Below are 20,226 nucleotides of genomic sequence, written 5' to 3' on the forward strand. Positions count from 1 at the left end.
AGAAGGCGATGTGCAAACGATCTGGAATACAACTTCACGAAGGTAATGAGCTAACTTCAGTCACACTATCTAGCGCGAAGACAATGATGGCGGAATGTGGACGACAGCCTAACAAGACGACACCATGCCTTACGTATAAAAAAAAAGCCTATAGTTTGAGCTTTCGCCTCCAGCTGTTTTAGAAGCTTATAGAAAGTTATACATCGGTGAAACTCTTGCAAAATGTAAGTCATGAGTTGGTATTAAAGGGCCAGAAGGCGATGTGCAAACGATCTGGAATACAACTTCACGAAGGTAATGAGCTAACTTCAGTCCCACTATCTCAGTAAGAACGGGGCTCTCTGAATAGTTATTTCGTTTCTTTTTATTTATAATTTGCTGTAGTGTCGAAGGTATCTACACCCGCAGATCTGACGATTAAGCTGCATATAGAATGAATCCTCATCAAATGAATGCTCTTGCATCGCATCACTGACACACCTATACGAGATCACTTCCACACATTTTGAAAGTTTTGCAGCCCCCTGGCTTGACGGACCACACTCTTTGTAAACATCCTCGCCTCAGGAAGACTTTTGCTTGAACATCTTTCATTCTATTTATAGATAAACTGCTCATTATATTTAATTAGGGTAAATCTTTAACTCTCCTCTATTGCAGACGCGTTTCCGCTGCGTACGAAATGTGAAAAGTTTCTTTTGCTTTATGTTGCAGTGTTGCATTCATCAACGCTGCAAATGCTTTCTTTAATATAAGCAACCCGTGAACACACTTATTCGCCAGGAGCCTTCTCGTGGACCTTGCTTCCAGGGAAGCGGTGAGCACCTTCTTCTTTGTACTGGTCAGTGTGATCACATAATAATGTCGAGTGCGTAGAGCAGCATTTCTAACATAAGAAGTCGATCAGTATATAGCTCATCTCCTGATTAAGTGATACAGCCTGACTTGGTGACAGTAAAATCTTCATTGCCGATTAAATTTGTGTAAAAGGATGTCGATGTAGAATGCTGCGGCTCTTCTTCTTCTTCTGCGACTCGACAGACATGCATATGAGTGCTGAAAATGTTTAAGGGAAATGTCGCAAGCACGTCATAAAATATAGCGACGCCAAAAAAAAAGCTTGTTTTACATCTTTATGTCGTCATATTTATGATCATACAAACCTGCAGCACAAAAAACTGACGAAGCCGTATTTGTGAAGTCGCATTCTCTATAAATACTTTGTTCACTTATTCTTTGCCGCATTTGCGTTCGTTGTGCACAACGTAATGAGCAACATACTAAACGCGGTAACCTTAGTTGACTTACCTTATACCCTTAACACTAAGGGATGCAGCGCTCAAAAGTATTGCTTTTGAATGCATAGTTTGAAGTCACTTTTTGGGCTCACTAGCTTCTCATGTACTCATGGAAATCTACTGATACATGTGCGCGATATGTGAGACCTAACGCATCAAACGGTGGATGCTCGAGTTACATCTTTAGCCGCGTTACGTTGCCACAGGTCAGTTGCACTGGAACGTGTGCTTGGGCTAGTTAATGAATGGTATGGCAAAATTTGGAGGCCCATAGAGGCGAGGACAAGAAAAGGACAGGACTGTACCTGTTCCTTTGTGCCTCCAACTTTCGGAAGTATCACTTTATTATTCACTAAACCACTGTCTCGTGCCTATGCTGCGCTTTCGAAGGCACAAGAATTTATAACTCAATAGGTTTCTTATTTGAAAGATGTGGTCCCACAAGCTCCTGTGATCAATGTGACTCTTCATTTGTTTCTTATTTTCTTTCCTTTATAGTATTTTGTATTCTTAAGGTACTTAGAACTATCGTCGCTGTCGATACACTTCTTTTCTCTCTCTCTCTCTCTCTCTCTCTAAACGAGTGATCACGTCGCAGTGCGCAGAGAAATAATTCACACAGTTGGGGCAGTTCAAATTTTTTTCTTTGTTTTTTTCCACATGTCTTGTTTTATTTCCATTTCTGCCACATATTTACACACGTCGTCGTATAGCACGAAACAACATATCTACAAGAAGGCGGCCACCACCGCAACGCAAGCCCGCCGGCAGAATCGCGCATTGCCGGCGTGGCCCGTCATCGAGGGGCGGGCAATCGCGGGACCCTGCTGGCGGGTCGCACGGTGCCGCGAAACTCTTCACAAACCGTGCACACGTTTGATCACACTTATGTACAAATACACTGATACAGACACGGTAAACATCTGCCAACCGTAGGAGAGGAACGTATACAAGGTAGACCGCAGAAACCAGCGCGCGCCACATATTTTCCGCGCTCTTCAATGGTCCGCGCTGCTGCTGCTGCTGGTTTCGCTATTGCTCCGGCCCGCCGCCTGCTCGCCTTTTGGAATGGAAGACTTCCACTTAAATATTTCCTTTCTCTCACAATTCTGGAGTTCAAACAATGTACAGACCTTCTAAGCAGGGTGGACAGCCCTCCTTAACGCAGCTATAGTTCCTCCTAGCGATTCGCTACAAGACGTATTTACATCGTGCTTAGAGAAGAACGAAAATGATTAAATACGCGCTCCTCGTTAGCACGGGCCGGAACAACGCAACGATTCTATTCAGTTCGTGTTCCAGATCAGTTCTGTTCCCCCTTCGTCACACGTTTGGATGGCATTGCACCTGCACCACCAAGGTCATCGCATGACGGCGGAATGGATCGGAGCTCGAGATGATAAAGTTGGAGCAGAAACGAAGGAAAAAAAAAGATAATTGTTGCGCTGAGAAGCACTTGGTTTTTCGTCTCATCCTATCTATTCTCCACACGTTTTCCGTGTTATCGGTCACGTGAAAAACAAACGAAACAAATGAAAAAAATGAAAGCAAACAGACACGGAGTTCAAGGAATATCAGCACATCCCCAGCTGTGGTTTCCCACGAGTGTCGGGGCGCACTTTCATATCACGTAACACAAAAGAGTAATTGCACACTGTACGAGTTCTACCAACACAGCCATTGAAGTCAGTCGACAGACAATGTACACTCTGCAACGAAAGACGTAGCCGTGTGAGCATTTATTCAGCACATCGTCGTCTGTGCAGTGGCATTCGCCAGTTCCATCACAGATGGGAGCACGGAAGTGAACAAGACAGTTGTGAACGTAATCCACTGCGTTCAGTTTGACTTCTGTTGGCTCAGTTCATCCTGTTTGAGGACGCTAAAACATGACAATGTATACAGACTTTGCCCCATCTGCTACGCTCATTTACGCTTGATGGCAGAGATTCGATGCGTAGGCATGAAGGAAAAAGATCACCATTCTGTCCCTGTCATCAAAATGAGATATGTATATAGAGAGGAAGCTCCACTAAGATCGCTGTTCTTCGTTTACCCGCAAGAATTTTATAGAAGTTACGCCATCAATAAACAAATAAGACAACTGTTTTGCACGCGCAACGCCGATGCATGAATCTGGTCCTGCGCAGTAATTGCTTTACTTTTTTTTTTGGGGGGGGGGGGAGGGGTTGTCAGATAGGACAGACCATTTAAGAAACTGCAACAAGATCTGTTTGATAAACTTGATTCTTGCTCTCTTATTCTTCTTTTTTTTTTCAGCCGCAATATTGCTTGCGCAAGTTTTTTTTGTTTTTTTTTCTCGAAACGATGTCTCTTCACAAGCACAAATTTGGCACCTGTAAAAGTTTAGGTATCACTTAAACACGAAGAATTTAATATACACAAATAAAAGAGAGTCATTCGCTCAGCATGTGTTCTCCCTTTTTTTTCCCTCTTGTTTCTACAGGGAAATAAAAACATAAAGAGACAGGCAAAATACTAGATGCCTTAACCGCTTATACGTGAGGTATGCCCGTGCGGGCCTCGCGTTTCATGTGCGTCTCGAAGAGATTCACCAGCACAGAAACACGAGTCCACTACAGATCAGCTCGACCACGTCAAAGTGCTGAGATTCCACAAGTATAACAGAGCTCGTCAAATACGCCGGAAATGAAGTGAATTAGTTCGAGAACTTGTGTCACTGCTGGAAATGTCTCCGAGCAGTCCTGCACGGGCGTTTCTCCGCCTGCATAGGGGACTAAAACTGTCATTGTGCGAAGTTTGCCCCCACTGGGCAACTGTTACGGTTCCGTACTTCTTTATGTTTAATAACGGAAGCGACAATGTTATTGACCAGACATGAAATAAAGATATCGTTAGCTTTCAACTGTTAAAAAAATATAAACTATCTGAACATGGATATTTAATTATGTAAAAGCTCATACCAACGTTTTCAATGTTCTTTTTATTACTAATGTCTAGTTTCGTAAATTTTATGCGCAGTCTGCCTTTTATGTTAAAATAAATACGCATAACCTATTTGCCTTAGCCCTTTATTTTATGTGGCATATATATTTTTTCGACTCTTCAGCGTTTATTATCCAAGCCATCTTGACGACCTTCAACACGTCAACACCCCCACGATGTGTAGAGCCGATCTATAGCGAGTTACAGTGCGGCCTTGTTTCGTTTTTTTTTTCAGCATGCAATTGATGGAAAATAAGTCACTCCATTCAAAAGACAAACGACCGATTTACCATGTGGCAATCACGTGAATTATTTTTTGCAAATGCGATTAACGTGTGCTCCGAACACTGAACTAGTCGTAAGATAGAACAAATTCTGCTTACCGCAATGCTACAGCCCTCACTAAGTGTTTTTTCCTCTCCGTGTCACTCACCATGCCTTCCATCCAACAACCGATTCAATTGTAGGAGCTTAAACAAAAAATTCAAAAAAGTGACACAGCTATTGCAACACGAGTATTGCAAAAAAAACATAAAAAAGAAAACTATGGTTCTCTTTCTGTGTGATAAAAACAAATTGCCGACATTTGCAAAAGTAAAAAAAAAGTCAAACAGTACCCGCCGTTACGAAGCGGACGTAGCACTTCATCAAATGCGTGGTTCTCAGGAAATCTCGTAAAAGGATAAAAATGAAAACTCGGCAGCTTTCTCTTTCCTAAAAAAATTTGTTCCTTAACGTAAATTGAAATTATACATGCGTTATATCAGGTATATAGCACGTCACCCAGGCATTCACTTTAATGAACATGAGAGCGCCCTCTACGTTACACTGTAAGAATGATGAAATCACAATACAATATCTTAAAAAAGCGCTGCAGGAGCCCCGAACGCTACCGTATTCCAGCATGAGCCTCAGGCGTAAATAAGCGGCGACAGCACATATTTCCTTCTTGAATGCCACGCACTCACGCGCAGTTTTTCATGTAAGCTCAACACGCCCCATCGATATTGCTCTTCATTCTCGACCAGCAGAAATACGAGAGAGTGCAGCAAGGACCTCGGTGAAACTACCGCAAAGGTCAACCACGATATGTTTCCTTCGGGCCACCCTGAGTCATCAGTCCATAGCTAGGAGGCGCTGAACGATCTGTGTAAATGCTGTCTCAGTGGGGCAGGAAAGCGCGGAGTGGGAGAATGGGATAACTGAGAATTCATATAACCGCGCGAACCGCTAAAAGTAAAGCGAGATGTCACCGGCAAAAGCAGTTCCGACGGCATTCTGATGCAGTGTTGCCATGTACACCGTATCAGAGGTGACACTCTGGTCTGAATGGCGATGCGTACGACAGTGGGAGGTGGTCTGCGCTCGTCCTCGCTGCCAAGGTCCCTCCGGGGAGGGAAGGGAAGGGGCGACATCTTCGGGCCGAAGCCCCCGGAGTCCACACGTGCGAACGCGATCACAGCTCAAGGCAGGCCGTCGGTCATGGCGCCGGGCACCGCGGCTGCGGGGCCGTAGTGCTGCGGCGGCGCGAACTCGTCCTCCGAGGACGACGAGCGGGAAGAGGAAGAGGCTCCGTCAGCGCAGGGACTTCCGGCAGCGGCGGCCATGATGGCAGCGGGTGCCGATGACGCGTAGCCCCCAGCGGCCCGGTAGATGGGGCCTCCGGCGCACGACGACTTGTCAACTGGAACACGGAAAAGGTGGAGACGAATTAGGGACATGATTAAAGGCAAAAAGCGCGCCGCCAGCGCGCGGGGAAACCTGATGAGGCGAGGCGGGCCCAGCCGGGACCCCCATTTCTTCCGGCCTTTTCCTGACAATCGATGGAAATGAAGAGCCCCAGAGACGAAAAGGTGGGTGTCGCTGCAAACCAATCCGTCTGTCCTGGAATAATTTTTATGCCGTCCGGAATTCAATCTGCATTAATTGAGCAGGGACCTCCTCGCTCTCCTCCGGAACTCGCGCTGCGCGCCATGCCGTTTATATTAAAAAATATTTGCTGCGGCTGGTTTTGCGGTTGCGGGCTCTCCCCTTCTGGCGGTTGGTACGCGGGGTGAGAAGGGGGAGGGAGGGGGGTAGCGGTGCTGCGATCGCGGCCGCTTTTCTCGGCGGGGATGCTTTCGTGGCTCTCGGTGCTTGACCGAGGCTGTTGGACGCCACGCGTTCCATTCCCTTCTAACCCTGGACCACGCCACGCCGAGCGACTGCGGCATCAAACGGAACTGCTTTTGCAGCTGCTCACTGCCCTCTTTAGGTGGTTACCACTGCAGTTTCACTTGCTCTTTATTTTTTTTGTTTTCCTCAAAAAAAAGGAGAGAGATTCCACCTCTTGGTCGGCTTTTGTCTTTTGCTGATGGCGGTGCCACTGCCGTCGGTTCATTTGTCAAACCCCGATAGATGCTATGTGAGCGAGCGTATTTAATTTAACACAAACTTTTTTCTCCGGTCTTCATTTGACTTTATGACATCGCTCACATACTGAAAGTGACGACACCACCTCAGGAGTACTGTACAAGACAAGAAAGACATCCCTACCTGAATATGAAAATAGATAACATGCTTCAACACAATTAGGTTTCATTTTTATCTCATTTCATTATGAGTTCCAATTGTTGCGTGATCAGAAAGGATAACGTAGTTGATGTCAATGCAATTATATTTAAATATGATATTTATCTTCACTTCAATAAAGGAAGACAGTTTTTAGGGTTTGTTTATTTAAAGTCCAATGCAGACATCTTTTCTTGGCGAAAAAATATGTCTGCATTGCTAAATGCGGGGAAAGAGAAGGGGTAAATATACAATTCAAGAAGAAAAACAAGAACATCCACTGCATGGAAAAGTGCATGAGTTTTCGGATACCCGTCGATTCTGATAAAAAAAATAGTGGAAACAGCTACAAGTGAATCACCCATTTTCCCCAATGTCGAGCAAATAAAATGAAAACACGTAAGCAATAACAGAATACAGTTACATACGGAACGCTAATAACGCCCACCAACCTATACGCCAACCTCTTCTGAATGGCCACTGAGTCCACTATAGCTCAGAAGTTTCGGCGATACCTACGCTGCTTTCTGCTCGTGCAACGCTTGAACAGATGAATTGGCTTAGCGAAAGTTGCCTACAGTCGAACAAAGTGCGAATAAGCTTACTTTAGAGGGAGAAGGACAATAGCTGTTCATTTGTCTCTTCACGGCTCCACTAATGATGCATAAGCGTCTGAATATTCTAGTGACAGATGAGCTAGCTTTCATTAAAACCGCCAATAACTAAAGACGGCACAATAAAGCTACACAGCAGTGGCAGCGGTGACACGTGCCGTGCCGCTTATAGAGCATATACAGATGCAATATATATATTTTTTTTTCATATAATCATTCACGATTAAACGGACCGTCAAACTCGTTTTCATTCTTATCTTGCTACATGCAAAGCGGCACACATTTTCCCTTGAGTTCTTCGGGAGAATCTTCCACGCTTTTAACACCTCTGTGGAGAACAATAACATGAGTTACAAATCAAGATGGTAGCCGACGGATGGAAACCTGTACTGGGATAAGCTAGCGTTACTGTGTATGGAGCATATAAAGGAACTCTAGGGACAGCAGGATGAACAATGAAACTGCCTCAGACAGGCTGGCCATCGTTTCAATAATAGGACCTATCTTCGTCAAAGGCGCGCCCTTAACAAAGATAGGTCCTATTATTGAAATGTCGGCAAGCCTTTCTGAGACACTTTTACTGTTTATCCTTCTTATTCCACGACATGTTACATGCACATTTAAAATAATCGAGGGACAAGAGTTGCGCCTGATTTGGAAAAGGGGTTCACAAGAGGGACTCATCTACGCTCCAGCGCGTACTCACCTCCCATGTGCGAGTGTGGTGCGGAGGCCGACGCCTGGCCCAGGTAGAGGTGCGAGGTGGAGCTCTGGCCCTGGAAGTATCCACCGGAACCCAGGTGGAAAGGAAGCGATGAGGATCCAGTGGTGCCCATCTTGGCGTTCGGAGGCGTCTGCGGTGGCGTGTCCGTCTGTGGCGCGGCTCCTCCAGGACTGAAGCCATTGCTGCCGTAACTGGCGAAATGGGCTGCCGCAGCCGCCGCCGCTGTTGAAGAGGACGCGTTTCCACCGCCGGCCCGATGGTGGTATCCACCGGAAAACCAGCCCAGTACTGAGCCGTGGCTGGCAGCGACTCCGGCGGTATCCTTGGGCTGTCCACCGCTGACTGGGGGTCCCTGCGGTTGGCCCGAGCAGGGCATCGGTGGGGGAGGACTCTTGCTTGTTGCGGTGTCAGCCAGCGACCAGATCTTGGGCTTGTTGTGCGCACTGTCGGCGCCCGACGAGTCGTCCGCGGTGTTCGGGGACGACTTAGACATGAGAGATTCGAGGCCTTGGAGGTCCGGGGACGGACTGTCTGAGGATGCTGCTGGTGTGTATCCCGTGAGCGAGTTCGGCGGTGCCAGGGACATGATGCCGTTGAGGATTGGAGACCGAGACGCACCCCCGAGGGCGTACGGGTTCGCCGAGTGGCCGTAGTTGTGCCGCTGCTGGTGGAGGTCTGAGCCGGCGTTGGTACGGTGTGCGTGAGAAGTCTGCATCTCAGCCGCCTCGTGGTCCACCTCTGCCGATGTTTGGGGTGGTCGTAACGTGCTTTCTGAAAAGCCCCCCAAGTACCCCACTATAAATTTCGGACTAAGAACTCATGAAAGCGCACTGTTGAGATTGCCATTACCAATATTAGTGATAATAGCACATGCTGATAGCTTTATGGGGGATAGTGAGATTAATCACAATTACGATACCATTTATAACTACGGTCAAAATGTTGTATAATTGGTGGCGAAGACATCGTTTGCTATAGGACATTGCGTCTGACTTTCCGAGCGTAAGAGCTTGTTCTTTTTTTTATATGAGCTTCAGGATTGTGCAATGTGCACTTGCTTCCTTGAAGAATACACAAAGTAATGACGTTTACCTGAAGCCCTAGTCAGAACACTATAGCCGCCCACGAGGTGTTATTGTCGTGAATACGTTTACTGATAATTTTCCGATACAGGCAAAATGCTTGACGTATATGTACTTAAATTAAGATGCGCGTTAAAGGCAACCAGGTGGTCGAAATATCTGGAGCTCTCCACATACGGCGTGCCACATAATCATATCATCGTTGTGGCACGTTAAACCCAAGCAATTATTAGTTTACTGATAACTCAGCAGAGTTAGCTGAAATTTATTCTTGTGTCTTGAAGCGTCCTCAACGTTACATTTCTTCAAATGAACTCTTCAAATGTACTCATCAAACCCATAATGCAGTTGTTGGTAAGTCAGTGCTAATTTCGACTATATATAGTTTTACCTCAGCACTTAAACGGCATGACTCAGTAGGAAACAGAAATGTGGTACATGAACACCAAAGAAGCGTCTGTGAGAGTTACATGTTGAAAAACTAGCTCTGATATAAAAGCAAATGCATGACACAGCAAGCATACAGAAGGTGTAAGCTGACTGCTATACCGAGCTCTTCTTCGGTTAAATGTGGTGCGTATATATACAACGAACATCTTCCAACTGTCCTGATTTCCATCTCGTTTTTAAAAGAACAATTGTAAGGCTCCTCGCCGCCTTTTATTTTCAGTCACTAGACAGTAACAACTTACACATTAAGTTTCCGTCCATTAGAGAACGCAAAATATTGGTTTGTGTTGTGTTGGTAATCCTCACGTATGACATTTGATGATCGTAGATCATATGTTGGTCTCAATATGTACGATATATACATATACCTTGAAGTTTCTCATATATGCTTAGTAAATGGTAAATGATAGAAATGCTAAAAAGTAATTCTTTCATTATTTATTTTTACGATTGTATAAAGTTTCACCTTTACTTTATTCTTTATATGTCTTATCGTTAGTGTTTAAATGTGCAGAGGGATGTCTAACTTATGTTGAGCAGTATGTTGCATCTCATCGCGGCCAATGACGCAATAAAGAACACACAATTTATGTATTCCTTTTAAGAAGAAATTTTAGTGCGACGGCGCGTTTTTGTTGCACAATTGAGGTATATTACGCATATCACGGCCGCGGCTGGCTTACGAAGTGAATTCTTTCAAAGGCCACACGAGGTCCCAAATAAAGTGCTAGATATATGGCCAGAAAACAGGATGAAAAAGGGTCTGATTTCTGGCTTATGTCTAGAACATCATGAGGGACCTCCGGCTGAATTGAGAAAGCTACTCGTTCGTAACTGCACTCTGTGATTGACCAGTATGCTTCTCGAATTATATGCACTGTTTCCCCATTGGTTAAAACATTCTCCTACGAGCGATTCTAGTGTGACACATTTTCGTAAATGCTGGCCCTGATGAAGAGTCTACTTATCTTTGGCGTAATTCACTTTAAAGGAGCCACTATATCGTCCTTCAAGACGCATGCTCAAATACACACCCGGAAATCCCTCTTAGCATACGTCACGTACGCGAAGCGACTGGCGACCGTCTTTCTGCCTTCGCTCGTTCAGCGCTGCTCATCTGATTGGGGACTGGATCTAAGACAAAACCTACAATGTGTTGACTTTACTGTCATTGGAAAGTGTGTACGACTTGGGTACAATGTTGACAAATGACCGTTATGGGGTGATAACACTATTAGTTTTGGTACAGTTCCTCTGGAATAAACGGGCCTGCGAGCCTCGTGCGGTCTCGTTAGCTTCCGTCTTACAACACATACACCGTTTCAGATAGCGAGAACATACAGCAATCTCAATGTTTTCGCCGGAAAAACAACATCGAGGAACAGGTAATGGCAGCGTCACCGACAGCGACGGATAGTGGTGTCGTTTCACGAAGGGACCTCTGGGGCCCACTGCATTTGCTCAAACCCTCGTCGACCGACCCAGCAGCCAGTAAGTACCCAGCGGGGCCATCAGTGCCGTATAAATCTCGATCCGACACCATCGGTGTATATCCTGTGCGCTGGCGAGTTTACGTGTTTGCGCTAGTCGTTCGATCGCGGGTGAAGCAGTGGGGGGAAATAGCGGGCGAACGAGAGCCACTCCGCTCTCCCACTTGACAAAACGTGAGCCTAAATACGGCATTATCCCTGCGCCCCACGTCGGTCGCACACTGCATCCGCGATTGTGTTGTGTGCCTCTTTTCGGGCCACCGCATTCGCAACATCTGCCGACAGGTCTCGCGTCAGGCTCGAGTCCGTTCCGGGGCGGTGGGGGGTGGCTTCCGAATTCCTGGCCGGCTCGGAGTTAAAAGCTCGCTCGCTCCCGAGTTCATCTTTAATTTGCGCGGGGGGATGGCCCATCTCGAGAGGCCCAATTTCGGTGCTGGCCGGCTCGTTTGATAGATGAAGCCAAGAGGGCCGGCTAGGGGGCCTCCCGGGGAGCGCTTTGTTTGCGCGTGCCCGCAGCAGTTCGCTTCCCGGGAGAGACGACTGCTCGACGCGCGGGCTCCCGCGCTCGAAACGCCGAGTACCGTTGAGATGGCGTCGCGATAGCGGGAAGCGAACCTTCCTTCCATCGAGAATATCGCCGCTTTATTTAGTTTTGATGGCGAGCGGCAACCCTTCGCGAACGCGCTCAGCGGGGGGAGGCCCGCGCGCGAGGAGAACATTATGATGTGTTTACTAGGTGTGTTTTGTTGCGCGCGTGCCTGCGTCACGCTGTTCGCTTTTCCGTCGGCCCACGCCTGTTTGTTGTGCTCCCGATGGCGCTTATTTATGGCTCCGTCGCTTAAGCGAGCCCTCTGGGGGAAAGGAAGGAGGGGGGGACGTGCGTCGCGTGCTGCCTGGATGGCTCTCCTGCCAGCGCGAGACGCGGGCACGGGTGTCGCGTCAAAACCACCTGGCTGTTGCGTTGGTGCAGGCGGTTCGGTCGTCGCGAAGCAGCCTCCACGTCTGACTCACTGCCTTTGTGTCATATCTGTTGGATGAGCCAGTGAAGACTATGCAATATCTTCGCCACCGACAGAGCATCCGAACGCAGTTTTCTAAGGAACGCACAGAGCTTGTTGGTGTTCCTTCTATGAGAAAGAATCTCATAGAGGAGAAGGTGACCACCACAGCGGAAGACCACAGTGGTGGTAAAGAGGCTAGAGTGTCCTCCTCCAATGCGGCAGTCACTGGGTTCGATTTATTGTGCCACCGGAACCCCATCGGTTTTTCTAGTGGGAAAGAGGTAGACGCCCGACCAGGCACTTGGTGTTGTAGGCGTCTCTAGAATGTGTTCTCTCCTTTCCGCCCCCTTCGTTCGCTACCTGAACCCTCCCTATGAGGCTGCGCAGTACTCCGTTATGGGTTGGCGTAATCAACGTTTTCTCTAACCTCAAAATGCTATCTCTGCATGAAAGGAAAAGAACGGTTACATTTGCTTGGAGAGTAACACAGCTGCAACGTTACCCGAATGGGTTTCACAGAAGGCTTTGGCGTTGAAGCAAAATTAATGCTGGGTTTGCAAGTGAACCCGGGACCACCACCTATGGTTTCCCCGTCGATATATATTGGCTAATCAAGAAGCCAGCCGATCAAGGGCAGGGATTCATGGGCAACTTGGATTACAGTGTTACAGTGATTCGATATGTCCATTCTACGTGGATGACAGCGATTATTATCCCGATGAATCAAAACATTTTTTTTTGCATGAAACTTCCTGCACCTTGCAGATTTCCACCCAAACGAGTGATTAATTTGTCTTCTATCGTGTTCAATGCTTTTAGAAAATATCTATTCTATAGAAAAAAACGATACAGGATTAACCCTTTTGAATTCCCTTTAACAGATTCTTCACCCGGAGAAAAAAGAGCTCGTGGCATGATGAGCATTTGTCTGGAAATACCAAGCAACCCAGAGAGCCGTGCCACGAAGGACTGGGCACCTTTGTTAGGGCGTTTTCTTGTTCCGTGTGCGCGAAGACGTACAACATTCCGGATGACAAATCCTGGCAGGCCCTGTTGCGTGGCTCGGCGACAAAGACCCCAGAAGTCGAAATAGCTAAGCGACGCTCATCTCGGATCGGGTGTCCTGCCCTCTCCTCTTCCACTGGACGGATGCACGTGGTGTATGACCCACGCGGACGTGCAGCCCATGTCCCTCCATCATTGCGACCCCTTGTACATGCTCGGCTATACGCTGTTTCTTTTTGCTTCGGTTCGGCTCTTGTCGTGTCCACTGCGGCTGCCTCGCGTGTTTTAGTACCGATAGGATAGCGTGTCCGTCTGAGGGAGGCTTGCTTCTTTTATTTAGGCCATTTCGCTCTCTGGCTGTCTTTTTGGCTAACGAATTTGACAGCCACACCAAGGGCGTTCATTTTGGTAGCGGAGGTAACTGCTGATCTGGTCGCAAGACTTGCGTCCTCCCTCCCCCTTCCCTTCATCCTCTCTCCCCCAGTCAGTTTCCCCAGAACCCGTGATTTGTTGTCACAGCCGTGGCTCCCGTCGCCCCGAGGATCGCGATAACGTCGCGGCCGCGGATTTGGTGCGTGCTGGTACGGTGAAGGAAGAAAAGAAACCCGAGGCTCGGGGATGAATCTGCCGCGCCAAACACACAAAAGCTTGTCTATCGGCCTGCGCAGCGTGTTGCTCGCATATGCATAATTTCGCACGGACAATCGGAACCGGTTTGGCAGCTTCGTGGCCGGTCCGAACGTTTCTCAGGTTTCCTTCAGCCGCAATCAGTGTCTGTATACGAATGTGGGGATATCTCATTGGACCCAGTGGCTCTCAGGCGTTCGGCGCAGCGGCCCGCAAACCCACCCGTGATGCAACACGGCGGGTATCGTGACGACCAAACTCCGGCAGCGACGGACGCGCTACAAACTGCAACATGGGCTGATTAGGACCGACTGTGCGCCGATGCTCCCGCACAATCGGTCTACGGTGCGGCCGCGCACGCTTCCGCCGCCTTGGAATGCAAGCGCACAGAGAGCACCCGAAATGCGGCGCCGATTAAATGCCTGGCACACGGGCACAGATATAGCCCTGAGCGACTCACTCGCCAGGGCTGCCCCGCTGCCTGCTGCCATCGCCGTGCAAATGCGCGCGGGTCACTGCGTGATAAAGGCGCCTTTTCACAGGAGGGATGATCCCTCAGCGGTGGCCACTGCCTGCCGTGCGGGCCCCCTCTCCAGCGTAGGTTGAATAATTTCACGGGCGCCCGATAAAGGCCGCTCTCCAAGCAGCACCGCACTGGTGCCTTTGCGAATGCACTAGTGCGGCCCACACGCTGAAGCGGGATGTAGGTGTTGGCGCAGATTAGGAGAAAAAGAACAGGATTGTATTAGCTTCTGCGCGCCTTCTGTCTCGAATCATTTCTATTCACGAACACAGACAGGTCACAAATTGATAGAAGAGGAAGAAACGTGGCACCTTGCCGTTGTGTCTGCGTGTAATGCCTTGTGGCAAGCACCGAAAGCTTACGGGCTTTCTGAGCTAATGAGGTGGCAGCGAGAAGACAGCTGACAGCACGGATCGAATGGACATCGCTGCGGCGAATGAGCGGCTGGAAACCGGCAAGAATGCTTCTGTCATCACGGTCGAGGCCCTGAATGCTATTTCCATGGTATATCGGCAGTCGAACTATATGTACGATCTAGTGCTTGGGAAGGCGCTCTCTAATGAAGTTGGTAGTCAGGTGGTGGTAAACGCCCCAATTTCGTTTAAAGCGGAGTGAGCGCTCGCTGATAATGAAATTATGTTTCTATCAAACTTATAAGGGAGATAACACCGTGATCGAGGGCCACAGAGGCTTGCTTGATTTCTGATAACTGATGCGAGCGAGTTGTATTCTGTGCAAGATTTTTTTTATTTTTTATGTTCCGGCCGCTCCACCGAGCTGCAGACATCGAAGGAGCTGTTCAGTGCGAGCCAAAGCCAACCGATAAAGACACACACAAAATTAATAAATCGTCAAAAAACGCCTGCACGTCTCATCTCATTTTAGTTTTCTCCTTCGAGGAAAAGGAAGTCGTTTCTCCAGCTGTCCCGTCTATATAAGTTTCGCAGATATATTTTACTTAGCAGAAGAGTTGCCCTGAGCACTGAATTGCGAATTACAATAACTGATATTGGGTTCACAAATTCCTATAGGCTAGCAACATTTCTGTGTACAACTGCCAGCCCATTTTCATGCCGGTTCGTCTAATACAGCCGTATAACAGAAAACTCTATATATATAGTTCACAGCAAATGCTTGGTAATTTTTTTCTCTGTTGCTCTCGGTCACTTTCATTCAGTGATGGGATGCGCCTTTCTGGTGCTGCAGGTTTAGATGAGGAATATCTACAGTGAAGCTGACAAGTACGAATCACTGTCATCGTTCTGCTACGAGCGTACTACGAACAGACACAATGTGGCCATTTGCTTCAGCTTCTGAGTGAGCGGGTTCCCTAATGAAAACAAACTCCTAGTTTGGCTGCGCATTGTATTCGTCGTACCACAGAAATCTCAGCAACTTGGTCGACGTTGCTCTCTGTTTTATCTTTGCACCGCAAACGTCATGGGCTAAAGAGAAAAAACAAGACAGACGTATTCCATTTCGAGAGAGAGATTTAACTATCGCTTATACGTAATCTACACAGACTAAAACTTGGTAAAGGATTTCGGCAAGCATGCAGACGTGGGTGCAGCGAACCACATGACTCACCCCGTGAACGCTGCAGTGCGGACAAACTGCAGTAGGACCTGGTTGAATCGCTGCGACGCATGGGATCTTGAACGCTGGCCGTGCGCTCGTCCATGGTGTCCTCGTCATCCTTCTTGTCCTCGGCGCCCGAGTCGTCGGCGTCGGCTTTGTTGCGCGGCTCCCAGGTCATCTTGTTCTCTTTCTTGAGCCGGCGTCGCGCGTTTGCGAACCACGTGGACACCTGCGGTCAAATAGCGTTACATTTTAGTTTGTTTCCTTCGAGAAAATGGCAGCCGTTTTTCCAGCCATCCCGCTTTTATATAGCTTGAGAGCTTTCTGATGTAAGTGTTGTGTATCCCTGCCGAACACGAAGACCACCCGTCGTCAGCGTTCAACACTGAATTGAGATCGGCCACAGCAGCAAAACGAGCCACAGCAGAACTACCACCCTTATGTGGTTCTTAAAGGGAAAAGAAAAGTGAGCCCCGTAACTGTCTGCATCAGGTGCAACACGTCAACAGTAGCTCACAAGGGATGGGGGTGAGGAGGGATTAAAAGGATGGGATTAAAAGATATAGAGAAAGAGAGAGGAAGGAGAGAGCGAGGTGCAGGTACAGCGAGCGACGGAAGTAATGTGAAGATAGGAAAGATGGACACGGTCACAGGAGTCCGAGGACGGGGCGCCACTCGACGAGAGCTCTTGTCGGCGTCAGGAGATGGCGTAGGGCAAATCTAGTCGGCCAGAGTTACGCTGTCGTCGTAGTTGGGGACCGGTGGCAGGAGGTGGCGTAGGACCAACCCAGTCGGCCAGAGCTGCGCTGACGTCGGAGATCGCGAGGTCACGACCGGTCGGCACGGAATCCAGCGAGCCAGCTACCACCCGAGTCACACAATAGCCACATATAAGATGCACATTCGAAGCGCTTTCCACGGTACCCAATAAATAACAAAGTAAGCACCAGCGTCTGATTGTGAGCTGTGAAATGAAACCATACTGAGAGGCAATGTACTGTACGAAAAAGAACTTGACATCAGTGAGTTGGTTTATCTTGAACCAAATAGCGCCATAAAGACAATAAAGTATAAAAGAAATGCGACAACGCCAACGCTACTATGCTTTGCTTGTTCTGCCTTCTCTTTCGACCTTCTTCACTATAAAAGCTAGATACTCACAATTAAAGATGCGGTCTGCGCTGCTTTACGCGCGACAGAAACGCCAAGGTAATAGCGCACGTGTCATGAAAACTTTGATTGCGCAGAAAAATCGGCCGGCATTTTGATCTGCGCAAGTCGAAAGTCGGTACCAGCGTAGTTCGTTCATTTTTCACAATTATTGCCCTTGTCATTGCACTTTGTATAACGTGCAGTTCCGGTCTACTTTTTAGTGAAGTTACTTTATGTTTTCTGCCAAGTAATGCAATACACAAAACCGATTCCTGCTTCTCGGACTAATTTCTTCACTTTAAAGCTAGTAATACACCGGCTGAGTTCAAAAGAATCTATCTTTGTGATTTTCATTAAGATTATGACACTGCAAATGTTCACACCATTTGTCGCAGACTTCTCGGACACCCGAAAAGCAGTGAAAGAACAAGGATGACGTTAGCGGAAGCGCATCTTTGCAGCCGTTGAGCAGTTCGCCACCACCCACGGCGACGTCATGTTTTTGAATGATAATTTTAAGAAAATGGCACGAATACAGATATGTAACATTTTGCGCAGGATCTGACGCACAGATGAAATAAATTAGGCTTGTATATAGAATATGCACAGACAGTAACTTTAAACTATAGGAAAGAATGGCAGCCAGAAAGGAAGACCAAGAGAGAGAAAATGACTCCACAACATTATTCGTGAAGCTACAGGTTTTTAAGAGTGGGAAAATAGCGCTAGTCCACTCCTCCATAGTTTACGTACAGCAACATAATCTTCTGCATGAAGCTAAAAAAAACTAAATATGCATAATCACGTTTGCATGCGCAAAAAGCACTTCTTCAAAACGTCTTCGTAGGCATGAAGAGTTAGCAGGCATAATTGTTTTGCTCTTTACGTACCTGTGTTAGAGTCATCTTCGTAATGATGGCGAGCATTATTTTTTCCCCTTTTGTGGGGTAAGGATTCTTTCGGTGTTCGTTTAGCCAAGCCTTCAGTGTGGATGTCGAATCTCTAGTCACGTTTTTTCTCCTTGCGCCGTTGAAATCAAGGCCCCCATACCTGCATAAAAAGAAACAAAAAAACAGTGACATATATGTCAGAAATATGTGCACACCTTCACACGAAATAAAAACTGCAATAGAAAACAAAAAAAAAGAGAAACGTTTGTGGCCTTCAAGCTGCGCTTCTCGCAGCTTGAAGTGTATAAATATATAGTTCTGTGCTGCTGGTCGCGCGTCATTCCAGACAGCGGCGACCGTATTTCGATAGGGGTGGAGTGCAGGAGTGATCATGTACCTCATCTCGAGTCCACAGCTATGGCGTGCCACGAAATCAATCTTAGTTTTACACGTCGCCTAGAATTGAAGTTATATATGGTATAGAAAAACTTTATTTAGACCCGAAGGGGCGTGAACTAGCACGTAGTGGGCCGCTCCCACGTCGGGACGGATAGGCCAAACCTCTCCGCCACGTCATGGGCCCGTTGGACTGCCCATAGCTGCGTACTTAAATCCGTACTGCATAGCGCAGCATCCCATTTAGGCTATGTAAGTCTTCAAGCCGTATAACCGAGGGCACCGCCAGAGCATACGATCTAAGCTGGCAAAGTCTGAGCAAAGGGCGCATGTGCTTGACGTCTGAATTTCTGGATAAATTTTGTGCATGAGTGCGGGACTGCTGTATGACCAGACCTGCAAGAGTCTGAGCGTCAATACCTGATAATTTTAACGCGGTAGCGTTAAAGAGCTCGTGTCGCAGAAAACCAGCCGCCGGCGTCGGCCCCGTTGGTTGTGAGCGAAAAATCGTGTGTGCGTTTGTCGCCGAAAAATCAAGTTACCGAGATAGCCGGGGGAGGCCGCCACTTGTCCACGCGTGCGCACGCGATCACACTGAAAAAGCCGCGCATTCAAAAAAGAAGTGCTCAAGGTCACGAGACGCGGTAGTTTCTTTGCCCTGCCACCCCTACCTGCTTAGCTTCCAGCGCTTTCGTCGGGACGAGAGAAGAGATAATGCAACTTCAGCATGCGACAAACCTTTGTAACTCCACTCACACTCGACAGATTCTAAATTTTTAAATTGTGTTTGACTTTAATAAATCCGCGAGCTATGGTAACCACATCAGTCCTATCTTAGTGAATATGTAGCGACATCTTTGTGGCATCATATTTTTGCTAATGCTGGTTACATACATTTTACAAGAAATAAGCTGTGCGATAGCTGTGTGTGACGTGCCTTACACTGAAATACAAATTGCTGCATTGGCAGGGGTTTGAACCCCAGGGATGACCTGTACTGACAAAATAGTCTTCTGATTTGTGATATATTACGAAACTGGGAAGGATGAGGTTCCCTAACCACGACAGAATAACGTCGATGACGACAACGATCTACGCCGGCGTAAGGGCATGGACGGACGAGCGAAGGAGAGTGGCAGCTTAGGCTAGTTGGTATGACATGACGATAGTTATAGCGCGAGAACAGAACTACGACGCACACTTCGTGTCCTTCTTGTCTCTGCGTCGTCGTTCTGTTCTCGCGCTATAACTATCGTCAAGCCAAGGAGAGTTTCGAGCACTTGCCTGCTGTCGCAGTGAAATACTTGGAAGGCAGAGCTTGTAACGCCACAGCCTTACACTAGGAATCCGTTTTCGAGAGGCAGTTGCCGCTTAGAAAGGTCCTCAACGTCACAAAGGCCACCTACAATTTCATATCTGCCATATTTTTTTCACGAACGTATTTTTAAGCAAAACATGTCAGTTCTGCGGGCAAGTGTGTAAAAGGAGGCACAGCATAATTGCACAATTGATCGCTTGAAATGATAAAGCCTTGATTTCTTTGATATAGCATAGGAAATATTTGCTGACTGGTTGAATGACCCATTCTTTTAAAAGCGACACTGTTGAAGCTCAGAGTAAGTGCGGTATGGTATGAAGAACTCTAAGTACCCAGAAATCAATCTGGTGCGGGCAGCCCCCACGTCAGGACAGAGAGAAGAAACACGGGTCCCCTGCACAACCCTGAGCGCAGTGGTGCCACCACTGTTCACATTAGGAACGGCCAACACCTAGCAGTGACACAGCATGTGTTCTAGATCGAGAAAACGTCTGCACTTAAGACAGACTGAAACCCAGCAGCCCGGGTTAACCTTACGAGGCTGGGCCGGTGTGGTGTCTT

The 20,226-nt window shown here is 47.6% G+C and overlaps 1 protein-coding gene across 1 annotated transcript in view; it reads right to left on the reverse strand.

Moving 5' to 3' along the window:
- Positions 1-1,925: 1,925 nt before the first annotated feature.
- Positions 1,926-20,226, reverse strand: part of LOC119176331 (uncharacterized) — a 192,576-nt gene continuing 174,275 nt past the window's right edge. Inside the window, exons 4-7 of the mRNA XM_037427557.2 lie at positions 17,952-18,111; positions 15,919-16,138; positions 8,136-8,924; positions 1,926-5,949 (exon numbers count right to left, since the gene is read on the reverse strand). Coding sequence (XP_037283454.2) covers positions 5,729-5,949; positions 8,136-8,924; positions 15,919-16,138; positions 17,952-18,111 — 1,390 coding nt within the window. The 3' untranslated portion in view covers positions 1,926-5,728. The remainder of the gene's footprint in view (positions 5,950-8,135; positions 8,925-15,918; positions 16,139-17,951; positions 18,112-20,226) is intronic.

The sequence above is a fragment of the Rhipicephalus microplus genome, chromosome X, assembly GCF_043290135.1.
Source record: "Rhipicephalus microplus isolate Deutch F79 chromosome X, USDA_Rmic, whole genome shotgun sequence".
In the NCBI taxonomy this organism is placed as follows: Eukaryota; Metazoa; Arthropoda; class Arachnida; order Ixodida; family Ixodidae; genus Rhipicephalus; species Rhipicephalus microplus.